At 37.8% G+C, this 19,252-nt stretch overlaps 1 protein-coding gene across 5 annotated transcripts in view; it reads left to right on the forward strand.

Moving 5' to 3' along the window:
* PLEKHA1 (pleckstrin homology domain containing A1) overlaps positions 1-17,982 on the forward strand; it is a 31,647-nt gene extending 13,665 nt beyond the window's left edge. For 2 of the 5 annotated variants that reach the window (XM_030950883.1, XM_030950884.1), the window contains exons 2-12: positions 50-210; positions 1,558-1,614; positions 2,365-2,410; positions 3,813-3,910; positions 6,307-6,438; positions 7,251-7,394; positions 8,308-8,376; positions 10,491-10,555; positions 11,345-11,408; positions 12,120-12,209; positions 15,450-17,982. In XM_030950883.1, the coding sequence (XP_030806743.1) occupies positions 70-210; positions 1,558-1,614; positions 2,365-2,410; positions 3,813-3,910; positions 6,307-6,438; positions 7,251-7,394; positions 8,308-8,376; positions 10,491-10,555; positions 11,345-11,408; positions 12,120-12,209; positions 15,450-15,764 (1,221 nt within the window). In that variant the 5' untranslated portion in view covers positions 50-69 and the 3' untranslated portion in view covers positions 15,765-17,982. Of the gene's footprint in view, positions 1-49; positions 211-1,557; positions 1,615-2,364; positions 2,411-3,812; positions 3,911-6,306; positions 6,439-7,250; positions 7,395-8,307; positions 8,377-10,490; positions 10,556-11,344; positions 11,409-12,119; positions 12,210-13,310; positions 13,382-15,449 lie in introns of all 5 variants that reach the window. The other 3 variants (XM_030950885.1, XM_030950886.1, XM_030950887.1) reach the window with 3 other exon arrangements.
* Positions 17,983-19,252: the final 1,270 nt, after the last annotated feature.

Below are 19,252 nucleotides of genomic sequence, written 5' to 3' on the forward strand. Positions count from 1 at the left end.
ATTAGCAACAAGGAACTTTGCTTACCTCCTGTGCTTTTTTGTTGTGCAGTGTGATGTCCAGGGTCAGAAATGCCTTATGTGGATCGCCAGAATCGCATCTGTGGTTTCTTAGACATTGAGGAAAATGAGAATAGTGGGAAATTCCTGCGGCGGTACTTCATCCTGGACACGCAGGAGGACAACCTGGTGTGGTACATGGATAACCCACAGGTGAGCTGGTCCTGCCAGGGCTTTCCTGGTTTGTCTCAATTTTGGGTTTTCTAACAAATTCACAAAAAAAAGGTGGGGTTTAATATCATGGACCTGGAAGCTGGGGGAAAAAAATCATTGTGTAAATGAAATAATTGTAAATCGGGTTAATATAACCAGATGAGCCAAATCACACATTTTTTTAAATTTACCTTTAACCATATGTGGCAGTGTGTGGTTTTCCTTGCATTACACATTGCTTTCAATAGAATCAGTCATTGAAAACCAATTTTTAATGAGCCCGGCAATTGCAGTCCAGCATGGATGGTGTATGAGTGAGGACAGCTTGTATCCATTGGCATGGAGAGCAGCCTTTAGATAAAAGCTACAAAGTGCCTGCATCCCTGTGTTTCCTAGCAGAGGGAAGAGCAGATAATTGCTGAAGGTTTGGGCACAGAGACAGTGAGAGCACAGGATCCAGGTCAGCTGACCTGGATATCCATGTACCCTTCTGCCAGGAGCAGCAGAGTTAAAAGCATCAGTCTGCTGTTCAAAGGAACCAGCAAAAACAAAATGTAAATGAGGTGCAGCTCGATGGATGTGACTTGTGACTGAAGCATTTAGTAGTTCTCACTGAGGAGAAAAAGAATTTCTGCAAGTAGCACAGACTTCAAACATTTGATCTGAGTGAAAAGAAGCAATTCAGGGCATGTGGACAAAATCTTGAAGTGCTGTAGAAATTGCAGTTCCTCAGAAGTTTTAAGACTTAATGATATTTGCTGTGCACACCCAGGCCTAGGTTAGGCCTTTTATTTTACATGCACGAATGAAAAGGTTTCTTGCAGGAGGAGAATTGAAACTTCTTGATTTCCTCCCACTGCAGTAATTTTGAAGAACTGCAGAGTTCTTGTAAATATGTGAAGGCCTTCCTAAATCCCTGAAGTGATTGGAAAATATGTGAGATGGCCTTTGAAGTATCTGACTTAATAGATGAATGTCACTTCTTGTCCCTTCCTCCTGCCCTGGTCAAAGTACAAGAGACTCCAACATCTGTTAAGGAAAAAGTATTCTTTCCGGATTTCCTGGATGCAGAGCCACAAGAATCCTTTTTCCTCTAGTAAAATACATAAACCTCTGAAACAATTACTATTTGTATTGTTTCTAGCAGTCTTTCTGTTTTTAGTTAACAGATGTGTGTATAATAAACAAGTAGTTTAGATCCTGTTTCAAGCATACATTGTGCATTGTCTATAAAAATATGTAGGATTTTCTGTTTGTTTGTGGAATTACTTGCTTTTTATGCATAAACACTGATTGTGGCATGAGAATAAGCTAGTTTCACTTTGTAACATATGTGATCTGTTTCAGAATCTTCCCTCTGGATCTCCACCTGTTGGAGCCATTAAACTTACCTATATTTCAAAGGTAAGATAATTAATATGTGAGACACTCATTAAATTCTTGGTGGTAACTACCAAGGGCCTCAACGTCAGACAAATTTAAATGCCATTTACTCCTTTTGCTTCTGTGATACTCCTGAATTAGAGAAGGGTTTAAAACACTTCTATAGGTTCGGGTTAAAATAAGAACAGATTAATTACCGTGTTGTCTAAGTTTGTTTAGTGATGTCAAACACCAGCTCTTTGTGCTCATAAAATTGACATTTCAGTTCTTTATGAGTATTCAAATTCCCATTGGACTTGGAAAAAAGACAGGTCATTCATGAAGGGGAAGATGTTTTTGGGTGTGATACCTTGCAAGGAATAGTGACTTTTAACAGACAGGACAGAAAAATTTCTAAAACATATTTAGTCCTTTACACTGTGTATGCAGTTAGTTCTAAATATGTCTGAAAGGGAACTGTGAACTAAGAAAGTTTCCGTGGTGAGATTTGTAGCAGATACTGCATTAACAAATAAATGGAGAGAAATACTTGACCTTTTCTTGTCTGTCTGCTCATTTCTCATTCTTCCTTTGCATTTTTTGTTGTCAGTACTGCATCTTCCCATCTTCCTTTTTTGTCTTTCATTTTTGTTTGTTTTTAGTTCTCTTTATCATTATGCCTAACCACCTTGCTGTGCTGCTAATCTTTGAATTTACCCCCTTGAAAGAGAATAAAACTTGTGATATCTGATGTGTATTTTGTGACATCTATAATCTGAATTTCCCTTCTAGGTTAGCGATGCAACTAAGCTGAGGCCAAAGGCAGAGTTCTGTTTTGGTGAGTTTGGCTTGTGCTGTGTGCATCAAGTGTCTTCTTCAGACATTTGGAGCAAGGAGAATGTTCTGCAGTTCTGCTACCAGCTACAGCTGGGAGTGTTTAAAAAATACCTTGTATTGACTTTCTTCTTTAGTATGATGGAAATGTTGGCTTCCTCATAAGGTGTTTTTGTGTTTTTTCATATTGCAGCTTAATGAGGAGTAGGTGAGAGCTGTTTTTTCAGATGTCTGAAATTTTTGAGGCATTAATAAGTAATGACAGTTGTTTTCAGAAACATGGCCTGCCTATCAGCTGGGAAGACAAGAAATTTAACTATTGAAATCTGTTTTCCTGATGAAAGAGTTGATTTAATTGATCTAAAAATACTCTCAGCCAATGCTCTTAAGTCAAATTTCAGCTTCTGATGCTGCACAAAAAAAAAAATTCTTGGGGTGCCTTCTAGGTTTAAATTTGTTTAAAATTACTGAAGCTTTAGATAATCCTAAAGCTCCTCCTGGTTTTAGGCAAGTACCTGGTGTGTCAGTTCAGTGCCATCTACAGATTACAGATTCCTCTGCACATCGGCGGAGGGCTTTGTCCTCAGCACTTCTAAAGTTTCTTCTGTCAGTGGGCCAGCTCTAAAACACCTTAGTGATCCAAGATGCTGGATTAAATATCTCTAATTTATGAAAGAGTTTTCATACTTTGTAGAGGAAAAATACAAATTTACTGTCTTTATATTCAAATGGTTTTGACAACCATAAAACCTATTTCAAGAATTAGCCATGATTTTTTTGTTTTGCTGTTACACTGAAATGTGTTTGTCCTTTTTTGATGAAGAATGCCAGGGGATGTGAGGTAGAGATGTAAACTCATTAAAATATGTTTCTCTGCCAAGTCACTAAAGTAAAATAATATTTGTGTTGTAGCTGTCTTAAAGTTGTTTGGTCCTGTGCATCATATACTTAGTAATTAATACTGATTTTCCCAGCAATTAAAATATTTTTTTAAAAAAGTAAATCAGTGACCATAGTCATGTTCATAATGACACAAAGGATAACAGATTCTGGGCAGAGGATTAAAAGGAAGAATTGTAGAAGTCCCCAGGTATAAAACTTGTTGCATGGGGAAATTGAGAAAGAGGAAATGGAACTGTAGAATATTTTGATAAAATTCAAGACAGAAAAATCAATTTTCAAAGTTAGTATCATGCCATTTAAGTGGAGAGCCTAAATTACTGTTTTTTTAGAAAAAAGCAATCAAGTGGATTTATGTACCTTAAGATGACTTTCTAAAATGAAACACAGCAGAGCACTTAAATACTTTAAATGGAATTTTCATCTGAAATCAAATATTTTCATAATGATATTAAGTTTGCTTTTAAATTTCAGTGTTGTTAACTTTTCATAATGGTTTTTAACAGTTATGAATGCAGGGATGAGAAAATACTTTCTACAAGCCAATGATCAGCAGGACCTAGTTGAATGGGTAAATGTTCTGAACAAAGCTACCAAAATCACAGTAAGTGGCTGAGTTGATCTTTAGCAGTGCTTTCAAATGGTGACTGTCTCAAGGTGCTTAAATGTAACCTTTGCCTCCAGTTTCTATCACCACAAACAAGTCTTGGCTTGACTTTCCAGTACTTGGAGAAACTGTAGAGAACTCCCCCTAAATTTGAGTTTAACTTTCTTTTTGAAAATTGGACAAGAGGTTATATTGTTAATTACAGCTTAGGATTTTTCCTAATAATTTCAAATTAACTTTGCATACTTAATATTATTTGAAATATCCAGAGGACACTAGCAAGCAATGAAAAGATACACATACTTTTGCCTGCTGTCAAAAGTTATTTCTTAAAGTATCACTAAAATATTTGATCAAGCTCCAAAGGCTCTCTCCTTATTTTGAGTAACATCCATGCAAAGAAGCATTGATGGTTCTTCTGGTAAATGTTAAATTACTTTTCTGGGTTGTACCAGGACAAATTGTTATCTCATGATAGAAACCCCCACGTGTTATCTCAGTCTTTTCAGGAGGCAGAAGTTATGGTTTTGTTTTCTCCAGTTTTGGGGAAGTGATGACAGTGAACACTTCTGAGAGCACACCCTGACAAAGAAGGAGTTCTGAGCATGGGTGCACACTTTTGTGTTTGTTGTCAGTGACTTTCTCATTTTTGGGTTATTTGTGGATGTTTACATGAGTTCTTTGCACTGTTTTAATACAGCCCATTCTTTGCAGTTATAGAAATGCTACTGCTAATAATAAATTTTAAAAAAACAGAAGCACAAAGCCTTCTCACTTGGGTTTTTCATACAGAGGATGCGCCACAACCAGGCCTGAGCTGTTCCCAGTTGAAGAAATTAAGTGAATAAATAAATAAATGATTGCATCAATTTAGAGTGAATGCTGTTTATCATCTGTTTAGCTTTCACTTGAAATGGCTGGTGAAATCATTACTATTTTGTCTTTGAAGGAACAAGCCTTTGAACAGCTCAAGTACAGTATTAAGTATGCCCAATTATTGAATCAAATAGTTAAGATCACTCAATTATTTTAATATGAGCATTACTTGTAATCCTCCAAGATTCATTGCACGTTTTAGTCTTCTTGAATGCTGATAATGTCAGAATGGCTGTGAACCTCTGCAGCCTAGCACACTGTGTACCCATTTTTGAGTGCTGTTTCAAAATGCCTTTGTGTGAGGAGGTGGTTGTGGGCTTGTCTGCAGCATTTTCAGTAGGAGTTTGTGACAGCTGAAGCACTTCCCCACAAAGCTGTAGCTACCAACCCCTGCTCTCCAAAAGCTGAGGCTCATGAGTGAATTATCCTTCAGTGCTGGACTTGGCTGGGGATGGAGTCCCTGGCAGAGGGGTGGCCAGCAGGACACTGTCCCAGGCTGACATCTGCTCTCAGCGCTGTCTGTACTTCCCTGCAGGCTGCATTTTGTAAAATGAGCACTCCTGGGCACAGGAACTTGAATCACAGACTATAAAGTAGCTTTGCTTTCTTGTCTAGATCAGTTCAGTTTCAAGTTTTGAATGTGTCACAGTCTTGGATGGACAATTTGTGTGTCCTTCTTCCTGAAGGAGTTTGGATGTCCTCTGTAAATACCCAGTAGGTTGCTGGGTGGGGTATTTGGGTGTGAGACTTGATCTCTTCTTGTTGAAGTCACTTCAGATGTGCTATATTAATATTGGAGGTGAAGTAGAAACTGAAGGAGAAGGAGAGGAATTGAAGGAGAAATTTCTTTTTCATTAGAAATGAAAAAGGTCTTGTAGTCACTGCATTTCTTAGGTTAAACAAGTTTACTCAGAAAACTGAGTAAACTTTTTAGATCGAAACACTTACAGAGAAATCAAATTCCTGTGGAGTTTTGATGGCCTTAATTCCACGTTTGAGAGAATTATCTAATAGTTACTGATGGTTAGGTAGGCAGGGTTACTTTGGCCAGAATTTAGCAATATATCTATCATTAATGGGGGCAGTTACACAGTCTTCATGCCAAGTACATGTGAGGACAAATGTCACACTTGTCAGACACCCTGTGTGACCAAAGTCCCAGTGTTTATGGCCTTGCTGTGCTGCCTCTGCAGGCACTGGGGCATCTCCACTTTCTTACTAAAACTGAAAGCAGCTGAAAAATAAAGAACCAGTTCTCATTGCTTTGTGAAGATTAAGTGATGCCCTCTATGGCAAAGCTTGCAACCGATTTCATCCGCTGAAACGTCTTTATTGGCACCACTTTCCTGTGGAGCACTAAAGCATAGTCATTACCACAAATTTTTGTGTAAGCCATTTTTTAGCCTTTTACAGTTAGTGACCATTCGTTAAATCCTGCTGAAAATGCCTCAAAATTCTTGAGTAATGCTCAGGGTTTTGTTTTCATGAAACTGATGTCAATTCTACATTCCATGCAGGTACCAAAGCAGTCTGATCCTCTCTGCCAAATGGATAATGCAAATCGTCAAGCTGAAAGCCCAGGTGGAAAGAAGCAAGTCTCTTACAGGACAGAAATTGTTGGTGGTGTTCCCATCATTACACCCACCCAGGTAATACCCTCCAACACACAAAGCTGTACTTTTATATGCACCTTTATTCATACTGAGTGGGGGTTCTGAGGATTTTATTCCCTTTATACAAGATTTTAAAGAATTGCTTGAGTACTGATTTTTTTTTTTGCTCACACATACCTGTTAGTAAAATAATAATATTTTTGTCTGCATAAAATTAATTGTTGGCATTAACAGTGATGAAGTTCTGCCCTTTTAACAGAAAAAAGGGGAAAAAAGTTGTAAGGAAAAGTGGGGAAAAAAGTTTGAGAGGCTGAACAAGCTTATGGAAGTAGAATCTGTGCAGTGCTAAAGATAGAACTGAATCTGTTGCTGAAAGTTTCCTGAGATGAAAATAGTTACAGATTAGATGAATATCATGTAAATTATATATATGCTCCAAAAATGCTTTAAAAATTTGGTGAATTCTGATGTCTTGTAGTCCTAGAAATAACTTTTTGTTTGCTGTAGCCACCTGTAATGTTTTGCCCATGTTACAAGTTAGCACTAAATACATGCATGAGTTTAAATCCGTACTATTTTTTTTACTGAGTGTTTGTCAATATTATCTGAAAGTACTCAGCACATTCTTGGTTTAGTTTCTAAGAGCTGCTTACAAGAACTCAGCCCTTGGGGAATCTGAGTTGTCTCTGGAAATCATTTAAAATATTTTGTTCTTTCAAATTGGAAATGAGATTTGTGAGCATGGGATTATAAAGTTATTTCCTATTGTAACTAATATAGCTATTCCTTCACCTTTAGAAAAATAAAAAATCTTGAGAGTATTCTGAACTTTCCTGTGTTTTTTCTAGAAAGAAGAAGTCAGTGAGGGCAGTGAAGGGGCTGACAGGAATTATTTGAAGAGGTCACAAAGTCACCTTCCTTATTTTGCTGCTAAGCATCCCCCAGATAATGCCATTATCAAAGCTGGCTACTGTGTCAAACAAGGAGCAGTGGTGAGTATTATTAACAACAAAAGGCAACTGACATTGATTTTATTACTACTGACAGTAATAAGGATTAATTAAAGATAAAATTTATCCTCTAGTAGCACTTAGTTTTTATCTGTGTTACGTCTTTTCATGACTTTCTTTAGTGTTGTGTTGTTGAGGATATTTTAGAGAGGCAAAGTGTGTGCCCAGACTTCCCTGTGATGGTTGGTGCATGCAGCTGGGAATTCTCCTGTTCTACATTCTGTAGAGATCCTTATTTTGCTTACTAAAAACATCTAAATTGGGACAGAAGTTCAGTGCCTGCTTTTTAAATCAGTCAAATGTTTAGAAAAAGCTGATTTTTCAGTTCAGAGGAAGAATTGTACATCTTATCAGACTTACTAACACAAGTGGAGCTGTTCATGTGATGCCTTTTTAGAAGAAGGAACAGATAGTTCAGATTAAGCAAGATACACATCTTTGAGTTCTCAGACTCTTTTTATCTTGGATTATGAAGCTTCCTTTTGTGACATCCCTTTTTTAGTTAAAAATAAACTAGAAACCTGTGATGTATTGTCTTCCAATTTTTCCTGTAGAATAGTTCTGCTGCTGAGTTTCTACAGTTTGAATAAATCTTAGAAAATAGTAGCTTAAAGAATTTTTAACTTTTTCGGTTTTCAAAAATATTAATTGTGCAAAGTCATGCATAATTATCTTGGGGACACTAAAGATGCAAAATTTGTAGTTATAATAAACTGCAATGAAGACATTATTCAAAATTAATACTTATTAATAAAAAGGAATTACAAAATATCATATACTATAAATAAAAACTAGAATGGTAAATATTATTCAATATATTCATAATACATTACATGGAAGTCTATTTTATTTTATATTTAAAATATATAAGTATTTATTTCTTTTCCCTTAACAGATGAAGAACTGGAAGAGAAGATACTTTCAATTAGATGAAAACACAATAGGATATTTCAAGTCTGAACTGGTAAGTTTCCAGTTTTGTGTTATTTTCCAGTGAGAGTTGCAAGGAATATGCTTTTGTTTGAGAAATGTGCTCTGCTGCTCCTGCAGCTCTTGAGTCTGTACTGTAAAACCTTTTCATGACTGGGAAGAACAAAAAGTTAACGGGGCAACTGTGCAATCTCTTTGGGAACCTGCCTGTAGGGCACTGAAGAACAGTAATAAAATCTACTCTGCAGTCACCCCCTGATTCTTGTGTTAGTACTTTGTCATTTTACACTCTTACAAAATTAATTGTGTTGTAGAAATAGCTGATCACTGTGAGAAAGACAAAACTATAATCTTGCAATTCTTCATTTAAAGTTAGAATTATGCTCTATCATCCAGATGATGATTTCTTCTCCCACACATTTGTTTCACCAGGGCAGCCAAGATGGACAAAAACCTCTTGATTTTCTGTTCAACAGCAGCATGTGCAGAGTTTCTTTTAGCTTCATGACCTTTCTTCTTCCTATGTCACTCTTAAGTTTTTGGCTGATTTTGACCAGATGTTACATGCCTTCAGGCTTCATTTAAAAATTAAATGGCTGGTTCTGAAGACAGTAAAGTGTGGGATTCCTTTTTTGGGCAAACAGACTAAATGTAAGAAAATCTGTACCTAAGGAATGAAACTTGAGTATTATAAATTAAGGGGAATTGAGTTTACAGGCCAAGCCTAAGATGTAAAATGCCAAGAACCCAAATTTCAGGCTGTTTCTGAAGTTAACTTTGATTTCATTTCTAATGAGGGCGTCTGCAGCAGTAGCAGGGGTTTGATCTTGCATCATTATCTTTGTTAAGCTGTCAGCAGAACAATTCTGACTCACTGCCTATAAGAAACCCTCTATTTTTATTTAAAAAACAAATCTGAGCTCAGCTTGCTCACAAACAAGTTCTAACCCAGTGAAGAATTGTACTGTGGGAGAGTGGAATAGAAGGATGGTAGAAATACTCTCACTTTTAGTGTTTAGTTGTGTTCCTTGAGCCTGTGCCAGTCTGTGGGAGCAGAGTGGAATACAGGCAATATGAGACTCAGAAAATGATCATTTCTGTGCTGGGCTTTTCCCTCCAAGAGGTGTCTGTACTCCAGAGTTGATCTTCACAGTTGATGTATTACTTTGAAAATGCATTCTAATGGATGATTGCATCTAAGAATAGCAGAGAAGACATACAAGAAGCACAATAACTGAAAACATTGGATTTTAAACTTTCTACATTTGATCTGCTAAAGAGCAAAATGATTAATGGAAACTGCTCTTGGAGCATGGTTACAATTTGGGTGACATTTGCTGCTTGCTCAGCATAAATTTCCTAAGTATCTGTTACAGAAATGGTAGGGGAAGTCATTCCAGAGCTGAAAGCTTTTGTTTTATCTGGAAGTTGTAGCCAACTGAAGCAATCCATGTTAACTTGGCTTAAAGAAATCACAGTAGGAGGTAAAATAAGTTGTTGTTTGTTTGTAGTTTACTGCAACAGCCATTAGAAAATAATAGTGTGTGTGATATTATGTTGTCATGGGAGAAGCGAAAGTGTTTCTCTTTGAATGTTCTGACTTTTTTCCTGTTGTGTGAAACTTTAACACTTATTTTCGCTATGGTTAACAGAATTTCTGAATGCTTGGAGAGTACTTGCTCTTTTACAGGTGTTAAGGACTGGTTTCTTTGTAGTACTTTTAATTGTATTAAGTATAGGATGCAGTTAATCTTACTTAAAGCCATGTCATGCAGTCCAGTTAACATAGCATCTTCTATGGTAGCATTTCATAGCAGATTAATGCAATCAAAATTTTAATGAAATGAGCTGCTTGAGGCCAGGGTCAGTTGTCTGATCTGCTTAGGGGAAGAGGACAGCATGGTTGTCCTCATTATAGTATGGAATTAATGTTTTGGGAGGTTTTGCTACTTGATTTGCCCTCCTCTTCATTGCAAGTGCCATGGTTGGTTTAATACTTACAAAAGCAAATGAAATTTTGGTTGACACTACTTTTTTCATAGTGACTGCCTTGAAAGTCTCACTTATGTGAGACTGCTGCTGTCCTGGCCTCTGGCTCTCTGTTCTAGTTGTTAGATATACTGTACTAAAACATGGTTCTTTTTTCAGGAAAAGGAGCCTCTCAGGGTTATACCACTTAAGGAGGTCCATAAAGTTCAGGAATGCAAACAGAGGTGAGGAGGGAAGCACTGATGTCATTACATGGGATGGAATTCCCTGCTTGGCGTGGCCAGGCTACTTTTCAATAACTTCACTTGATGTGTGCATGTGAGATGTTCTTTCTTTAGTGAGACAGCACATTGTTTTGTGCATTAAATGGGTTTTTTGAGGGTTCTGTATTAATGTGTGTTTCAAATTTGCAAATTTGCACAGGGGCAGAACAAGGGAATATTATGGAACCAAGAGTTAGAGTTGTGTGGGTGCTGTCTGGTCTGAGGCAGCAATTTCAGGAGTCTCTACTCTGCTTACATGATCTCTAAACCTTTAGAGGACATTAACTCATATTGGGTGGATGAATTTGGCTGAGAACACTCTTCCCTCCTACCAAATGGCAATATACTAAAGAATAATTGCTCTTGTAGCACTTGAGAGATCCTGATTTTTCTGTTTTTTCTTTAGCAGACTACTTACAGAAATTTGACTGGAATTATAAATATTTTTTAACTTAACATATGATTTAGAATGTTCCAATTTAAAATGTATGATAAATATATTTGACTTAATGTTATATGATTTTAAATGTTCCAATTAAAAATACATGTAGTAGCACATGTGCCACTGGTAAACTAAAGAGTCTTAGGGCTAAAATTAGTAAAAAAAACTAGTTAAAAAATAGTAGAGTGATAAAAAAATGCAAAAGTCAGACAGCAAATGCTCTGATTCTCTGCCAGTTCTGCAGTCTTGTTAAAATACAGTGGGAAAGTTGTACTTGCTTTTGAAGTATTTTTGTATTTCATTTGCAGTGATATAATGATGAGAGACAATCTCTTTGAAATTGTAACAACTTCTCGAACCTTTTATGTGCAGGTAATTTCTTTTTTTAAACTTCGGGCAAACCCAAGAGACTGCCAGAGTTAAATATACTTTAAAAGTGAAATAGCAGCACTTCTTCACTTTGACCATGGCGTGATTTTCAGGGGGAATGTGATCTTCAGGATATTTTATTTATTACTTTATATAGTGGTATACATTTTATAACTTCAGAGTAAGAAATGTTTGGGTTAAGAAATAAAGTCTGCTGTGACGGTGTTCAAAGGGGTCCGAGGATGAGGGAAGAGACCAGGATCTGACTCCATGTTTCAGAAGGCTGATTTATTGTTTTATTATATATATTATATTAAAACTATACTAAAAAGAATAGAAGAAAGGATTTCATCGGAAGGCTAGCTAAGAATAGAAAAAGAAAGAATGATAACAGAGAGTCTGAGCCAGCTCAATGTGATTGGCCATTAATTAGAAACAACCAACATGGGCCAATCACAGATGCACCTGTTGCATTCCACAGCAGCAGATAATAATTGTTTACATTTTGTCCCTGAGGCCTCTCAGCTTCTCAGGAGAAAAAATCCTAAGGAGAGGACTTTTCAGAAAAGATGCCTGTGACAGTCCGCCTGTAAGAAATGAGGTCCCCCTGTGTTTCAGTAGCACACTGAGCAGCAGGGTTAGCTTGTGCTGCAGCTGGTGGGGCAGTGGGCAGGCTGATGCTGCTGTTGACCATGGTGTTGTTGTTGGCTGCAGGCAGACAGCCCCGAGGACATGCACAGCTGGATCAAGGCCATTTCTGGGGCCATTGTGGCGCAGCGGGGACCGGGCAGATCGGCAGCTTCTGTACGTCACCCTGCACCTCACGGGGGCTGCCACTAGCTCCTGTTCACTTGTGCCACTCAGTCCTGCTCATTCCTTCTGCCTTCCCTCTCTCCTGTCCTGTAGTAACGTGGCCTCTTTGCATGAACTTTCAAACATCAAATACTTTCTGGTTTTAATAGAGCACTTTTTTTAGTCCTACCTGTGACTTTCTGTGCATTGTTTGTCTTGAGCCCGTAGATAATGTAGTGCTAACCCGGAGAAGTCCAGTATGATCTGTCACTATTACTACTTGGGGAGTTAAATTAAAACTTTCTAATTCCTGTGAGGTGTTTCTGCTAATTGCTGTGTTTTGCTATCAAATGACAATATCCTAATTTCTTTGTAACAACTCTCACTGCTAAATTGTCATTCTCTATTGCTGATAGTTTATTGTATATGCAGATACAGATGAAAATTTAAACTAAGATCTGTGCTCACACGAATTAGTTCTTGCTGTTGGAAATGCAGTGAGAACAGCATCTTGCAGTTCTGAACTGGGCCACTGTGACAAGTGTTAATATTTCTGAAGCCATGTGGATGCCAGCATTTCATACCTACTAGCATTTCAACTCTATTAGTTGTTTAGCACAAAGGTCATTGACTTGTGGAAAGTAGTAGGAGTTACTCTGGTGTCACAGTGTCTCCAAGTATGCCCAGATGTAGCACCAGGAATACTTCACAGTTCAGGTATTGCATGCTGTGTTTTTCATTTTCTGTCTCTGAGATGTTTTGTAATAAACTGGGTACATCATTACCCCCATAATCTGAAATCCAGTAATTCAAACCTGTCTTTTGGCTACAAACATACCATGTTTCTGGTAACTCAGCCTAAGCTCTCAACCAATTTTTGGTAGCTGCTTCATGCTTTTATTTAAAACTTTCTGATATAAATTTTCTCTTTGTGGGGGCAATGAAAACACGCAGGTAACGTTTCTTTCCCTATGCTTTTTTCCTGTGTTTTTTTTTTCTTGTGGGGCTAACTGAGCAATGTAGCTATGACTGTCTGCATCACTTCTTGTTCCCTGTGTTGTCCTCTCTCCCAAGTCCAGGTGACTCTAATCTTAGCTTTGCACTGTGTTCCAGATGCGGCAGGCCAGAAGGCTGTCGAATCCTTGTATACAGAGGTATACATCAAGAACTGGTGAATGCAGCACGTATGTGGGCTCTCATGGAAACTCGCCTTCTTAACAGAGGGCTAGGACTAGACACTAATTTGCACTATAAAACAAACTAAAAAATAATGCTACCTGTTGTCATTACCATTACTGAAAACTAACTCATCAATAATATCGTTCACTCACAGGTTTGCACTGTTTTTTCTTGCTTTTAAAATGATTGGAAATGAAAACCACCAAAACCGCTGCTTATACGTCAAAGCACAGTAAATATTTAACCATAAGTGATATCACTTTAATAGGAAAGCACTAAAGCTAATTTGCATGAGAGTTCATATTTCCATTTTACTTTACATTTGTTTTGAAACTGCGCCAAAGTGAGATTAAATGGAAGCTGCCCACAAACTAATACAGATGAGTGCACACAGAACAGGCACGTTGTAACTCTAGGATTTGGAAGGCCCTAAAGTAGCCTGATCTGCATGGCTTATGAGATCTCTGCATGAAATTATTAGTTCAAACATAGAAGCATTATATAATACTGTATAATCCATACCCTGTTCAAAGCAGGGCACCTTAGGAGTAGTGCAGCAGCACAGTCTCTTAACTCTGAAATTACAGCCAGTGTGGGTAGTAAAATCTGGTTATCCCTCAGGGCAGCTTAGCAAAAATTCACAGGTCTTGTCCTAATATCCCTTTTGTCCTATTTGGTGAAGTAAAATTATTAATAATAAGAACAGTAGATAAATCAGTGACTCATAAGTTCTGCTAAAGCAAACTTTTTTCCTTAAGTGGAATATCAAGTGAGGTATGAAATAAGGCAATGTAAATGATGTGAAATATTTTAGTGAAATTGAACACCAAACTCAAGTCCAAAAAAAAGTTGCACAGGTTCATCCAATAACATAAAGCTCATTTATAAAAAGAAATGTGGTAGTATTTGGCAAAATCCATTTTCATTAAATTTATTAATTCATACATCATGAGAATGTCATAACATTCTAAAAAAAACTTGAAAAACTACAGTGGAAAAAAATAAGTATTTAATTTAGGATTTATATTTGCATCTTGGACACACATCTGTGATGGGTTTGGGGTTTATTTTTTTTGCTAACAAATGTGCTTGAGAAATGCCTTGATTTGTGTGTGCACATGGGCTGGCAGATTCCTTTAGTGCCTGGACTAACACTGGTGATGGCAGAACTGGCAGCAGCTGCAGCTCCTAATGCACACACAGTTCACTGCAACATTACACAGCATTTGGATCAGAGCATTTCAAACCCAGCACTGCTCAGGGATTTGAGACATCCTGACAGAACTGATGGATGCAGTGCAGAGCCCAAGGAACTTCTTGTTCCTGTTCAGGAGGTCAGGCTATCCCAGGACATCCAAAGGGCATTCCATGCCTGTTCTTCAGACAACTAAATCATTCCTGGGTAGTCTGGGGACTTGTTTTTGTCAGTAAGTAAATGGTGGAAGATATTTTAATAGCTATGTAAAGGTCAGCAGAATAATGATAATAAACACAAAGCAATAACTTGCATGGAAGGAGTAGCTTAAGTATCAGTTTCTTTTTAGGTCATTAACATAGGAAATTTTTATATAGCCTTGATAGCTGAAAATTTTTGTTTGGTCCTTGTGAGAGATTGGGAAGATTTGGTGCTCCAAGAACAGGGAACAGTAAAATGTGCATTACTTCAGGATCCAGGATACGAGTGCTTGATTTATATGAATAGGTCTGAATACCTTTTTCTTTTGGAAAGATGTGACTTTCAATGGCCTTTAAAGTGTGCATCTTCAGAAGTTATTTAATATCATAGTAAAATGAGGAGCCTAAATTGCTGGACTAAAGTCTGCAGAGCTGCTGTGCTTGATTTAAGAATTTCATTTCATTGAATGCAGCAGCTGATGTTGCTGTGAGCTCACACGCAGTAAAGCAGAGCCTCACAAAGCACCTGCCTCCGGCTGCCGTGGCTGATGCTTCGCTTTGTGTATTTTCTGTCTCCATATTTGTATTTATTTTTTTTTCATGAGTGTGAAACCTGAAACTGCATCTTTCCAACGTGACATCAGCCGCTTCATCTGACACACTCCCTTCTTTTTCCAGGAGCATCCCGAGCCTTCTGCCGAGCCCGGCCATGCTGTCCGTGCAGCCAGCTCACATTCCACAGCCCCTCACGGCAGCCCTCTGGCCCCAGCCCCTCACCCCAAACCCCCTGCCTTGGAGAAACGAGGATTTCACGAGTCTTTTACCAAGGCCAGGCCAAGGAGCTACAAGATCCAGGCTGTCGCTCCAAGAGAATCAACTTCCAAAGTGACTGACCGGGGCCCCTGGGAACCCCGGAGCAAAAATGGCACTCAGGAACAGGATCCTGGCCTTGTGGATCTGGATGATGCAAGCCTTCCAGTTAGTGATGTGTAGGGATGGAAGCGTTTGGAGAATGATCCATTTGTTCGGTCCTTTAATTTCCTTGCTCGGACTTTGAACCAAAGAGAAAATTCCAGGAAATGAGAACAAAAAACACAAAAAAATACAAACCGGAGCACTGCTGTTATATATATGTGTGTGTGTGTGTTCCTGTGCACACATGGGTATATATAATGTGTTTGTGTGTTGCCTTTCAGCTGAGGGTCAGAGATGGACCTTAGGCATTTTCTCAAAGCCTGATAGTAAATCACTTACTAGGGAGGGGCCAAACTGCACAGTTTAGGAAAAAAAAACCAACCCAAAATGCATTAAACAAAAAAAAAAAGTACTTCTGCAAGTAAGCAAGGTACCAGCAACTTCTAATTCCGAATCTGACAGGTTTACTAAATTTGCAACTAATGCTCTATTTTGGACAACTTGTTGCCAACAAATATGATTATTTAACTTCATCTTAAACTACAGTAAGATTTTAGGCATATATGAGAATTTTTTCTCTCCGTGACTTCCAGATACCAGGAAATGCACAAAATGTTTCTTCTGTTCTTTAAGATCAACAGTGTCAACTGATTTGTTATCAGAACAAGAATTCTGAACTCCCTTGGAATTCTAGTTATGGTGCTGTAAAATTTCCACCAAAATAATATTTTGAATAGTCAGCCTATTTTTGATGCACTCCTAAAGGTGGGTTATAACTTTTTGCACATTTGGATATCCACGGACTGCATGTATTGGTGTTTTGGAGGGGGGGAGAAGAGAATTTGGACTTTGGAATTTGGACACTTTAGATCTTTTTAACTAAGTAGGGTTTATGTTGTGTTACATTAGGCTTTGCAGCAATTATGTTTTCTTAAATGTTTAAATGTATTGTTTGGTTACTGTTTTGAGAATGAATTCCTTCCCAGTGCTTTGTGAGCAGTTCTTGTTTCTGTATTGATCAGTGGAAGAGTTCCTTTAGTTGTGTTGTTATTGGTACTGAACTGTTCCTAGTCCTGCAATCGTGGCCTATAACTTTTGGTGCACTAAGAATCTGAAGTGCCTGTGTTTTCTCTCACGTTGTTGAAACACTTTTGGGTTAGTGATGTACACAGACCATTCTTACTGGGTTTGAGCGTTGGCTTGGAGTTGCTCTGGATAGCATAGCTTGAAACAGCTTTTTAAAACAAGATTTATGCCAGGGGTACCAGTATTCTGGTGTTGCACCCACTGCTGTGCAATATGTGTTCTTAAAAAGTGAGTATTTGTTGTTTGTGTACATTGTGTTATGGGGCATCAGTGATGCCAGCCAGGAGAACCTTTACATTTCAAGTATTGGATTAGGTGGTGTGTACTTTTCATCATTTTTGGAAAAAAAACCATTTGCTTTAATCCCAACCCCACAAATATCTCATGCTGCTGCTTACTGTGATCCCAGTTGTCCAGCTTTGTGAGACTTTGTCTGCTGGAACCTAAGATGCATATCAGGCAAGTCCATCTTCTCTCCAACTTCCAAACTGACTTCCTTATTGAGAGATATGGATGGCTTTACCACAGCAATTTGTTGATCCCAGGACAGAATAATTGGTGTCATATAAGAATGGAATATAATGAAATTCAAAACCTTAAATTATATCAGCACCTTCTTTTGGTTTTGGTTTATTTTTTTTTTATCCATAAGCTAACTAACCACTGTCTTAAGGCAGTGGTGTCTGTAAATTACTGGTTTTGTTTGACTTTAGATATATGTGAAAACTAGCACAGAATTGGAAATTACTGTAAATGTCTGTACTAGTATTGTAGGTTTTAATTTCTATAAAAAGAAACCATTAGCTCTTTAAAAGCTTATTTTTTCACAAGTACATTCTGTGTGGAAGACACTTTGCATTGTAATATTTTTACTGTAGTCTAACATCTGAAATCACTTGCTCTGGTACAGCTTTCACACTGCATGGTCATTTTATTGTATTTTGGTATTGGCAATTTTACACATTGGGTGGAGGTAAAGCAGCTCCATTATGGGACTTACAAAAAGAGGGGAAAAAGAGAAAAATGAAAAAAGAAATGAACTACTGTTGTAGTTCAGTAGCATAGGGAAATATTTGTGGTTGGTCACTGTCAGGGTCTCCTATTTATCAGTACTTTTATAAATCTATGAAAATTGTTAAATTATTTTAGAAACAGTGCTGTAAATATGTCACGTTTAAATTGTCAATAAATCAGTTTGGGTAACTTAAAATAACATCTGGTTGAGTTTCTTTGCACCATGACAAGTATTTGGTCAGAGCAATATATTCTTTTCAGCATGTAAGAGATCAGATTCTCCTTCATCCAGCCATAGCATCTCTAATTCTTCAAATCTAATCAGGTTGTGTAGCCTAAGAATGAAAGTGAACAGACCGAGCTGATTTTCTTGTGCTAATCTCAGTTTCTTCTGTAGAAGTTTTACATGTTATGCAAGGGATATTGATTAAAAAACATTGTAACATGGATTTTTCTGTCTTTATGCGGATGGATCAGAAGGGTTCTCTCTCAGAGATGCTTCCCTGAAATCCAGACTGGCCCCAGTTACCCAGGTTCCACTGCCACCACCTGGCTGTGCACTCTGCTCCTGCACTGAAGAGGAAATCAAATTATTCTCTATGGCCACAGATTTTAAACTCACTGTGTTAAAATAAAATACTTACAGAGAATGGAGCTGCTGACTGCAGTGCACATTCCTGGGGGCAGCTGCTGAGGGGTGATGTGTTAGGATACAGTTTAATAAATGGAATATTCCTTAGCCTTGTGGAATATCAGGATGTCAGCACCACCTAGGGGTCACACTCCAGCTTTAAAAAGCAAGTCTATTACTAATTTGCTTTTAAAGTGTATTTCATACTTATAAACTGATCTGGAGACTCCAGTTGTTAAGCCACTGGATTGTTCCAGGTTGGGTTTTTTTGTTGTTGTTATTATTACTTTTGCTAATTTTTTTTAGGTTTTATAGTAAGTATTATAATGGATGGAAAAATTACAGAGTGCACTTAATATGGACACTCTGAAGGTGTGGAACAGAAATATTACTGTCTTTTTAACAATTCCATTTTAAATAGAGGTGAGACGGAGGAAATGAAAGGAGGGAAAATATTGGATAGGGAATTTCAGTCTAAAACTTGAAATTAAAGCAGTGAAGCCATGTATAGCTTTACCTTTTAACAGTTTCATTTAATGTCTTAATAGTCATCTGAACTTTGCAGAACAGCCTACAAATTATTTGATGCTCCAAGCCAGTGAGCTGTTAAAGCCCTTCTGAGGTGAAGTGAAATACTGAACGCAGCTCTCTGGAGAACTGAAACCTGGATCCTGCCCTGGGACTTGTGTCTGCCTGGATTTTTCACTTGAGATTTTCGGTGCAACCTCTGAGGAAAAGAAACTGGTGCTCATTTGTGAAGGCACTGCTAATGTCCTAGCAGTTGTTGAACGCCGCCCTTCAAAGTGTGGCTTTTGACACTGTAATTAGGGATTTG

Source organism: Camarhynchus parvulus, chromosome 6 (assembly GCF_901933205.1).
Source record: "Camarhynchus parvulus chromosome 6, STF_HiC, whole genome shotgun sequence".
Taxonomy (NCBI): domain Eukaryota; kingdom Metazoa; phylum Chordata; class Aves; order Passeriformes; family Thraupidae; genus Camarhynchus; species Camarhynchus parvulus.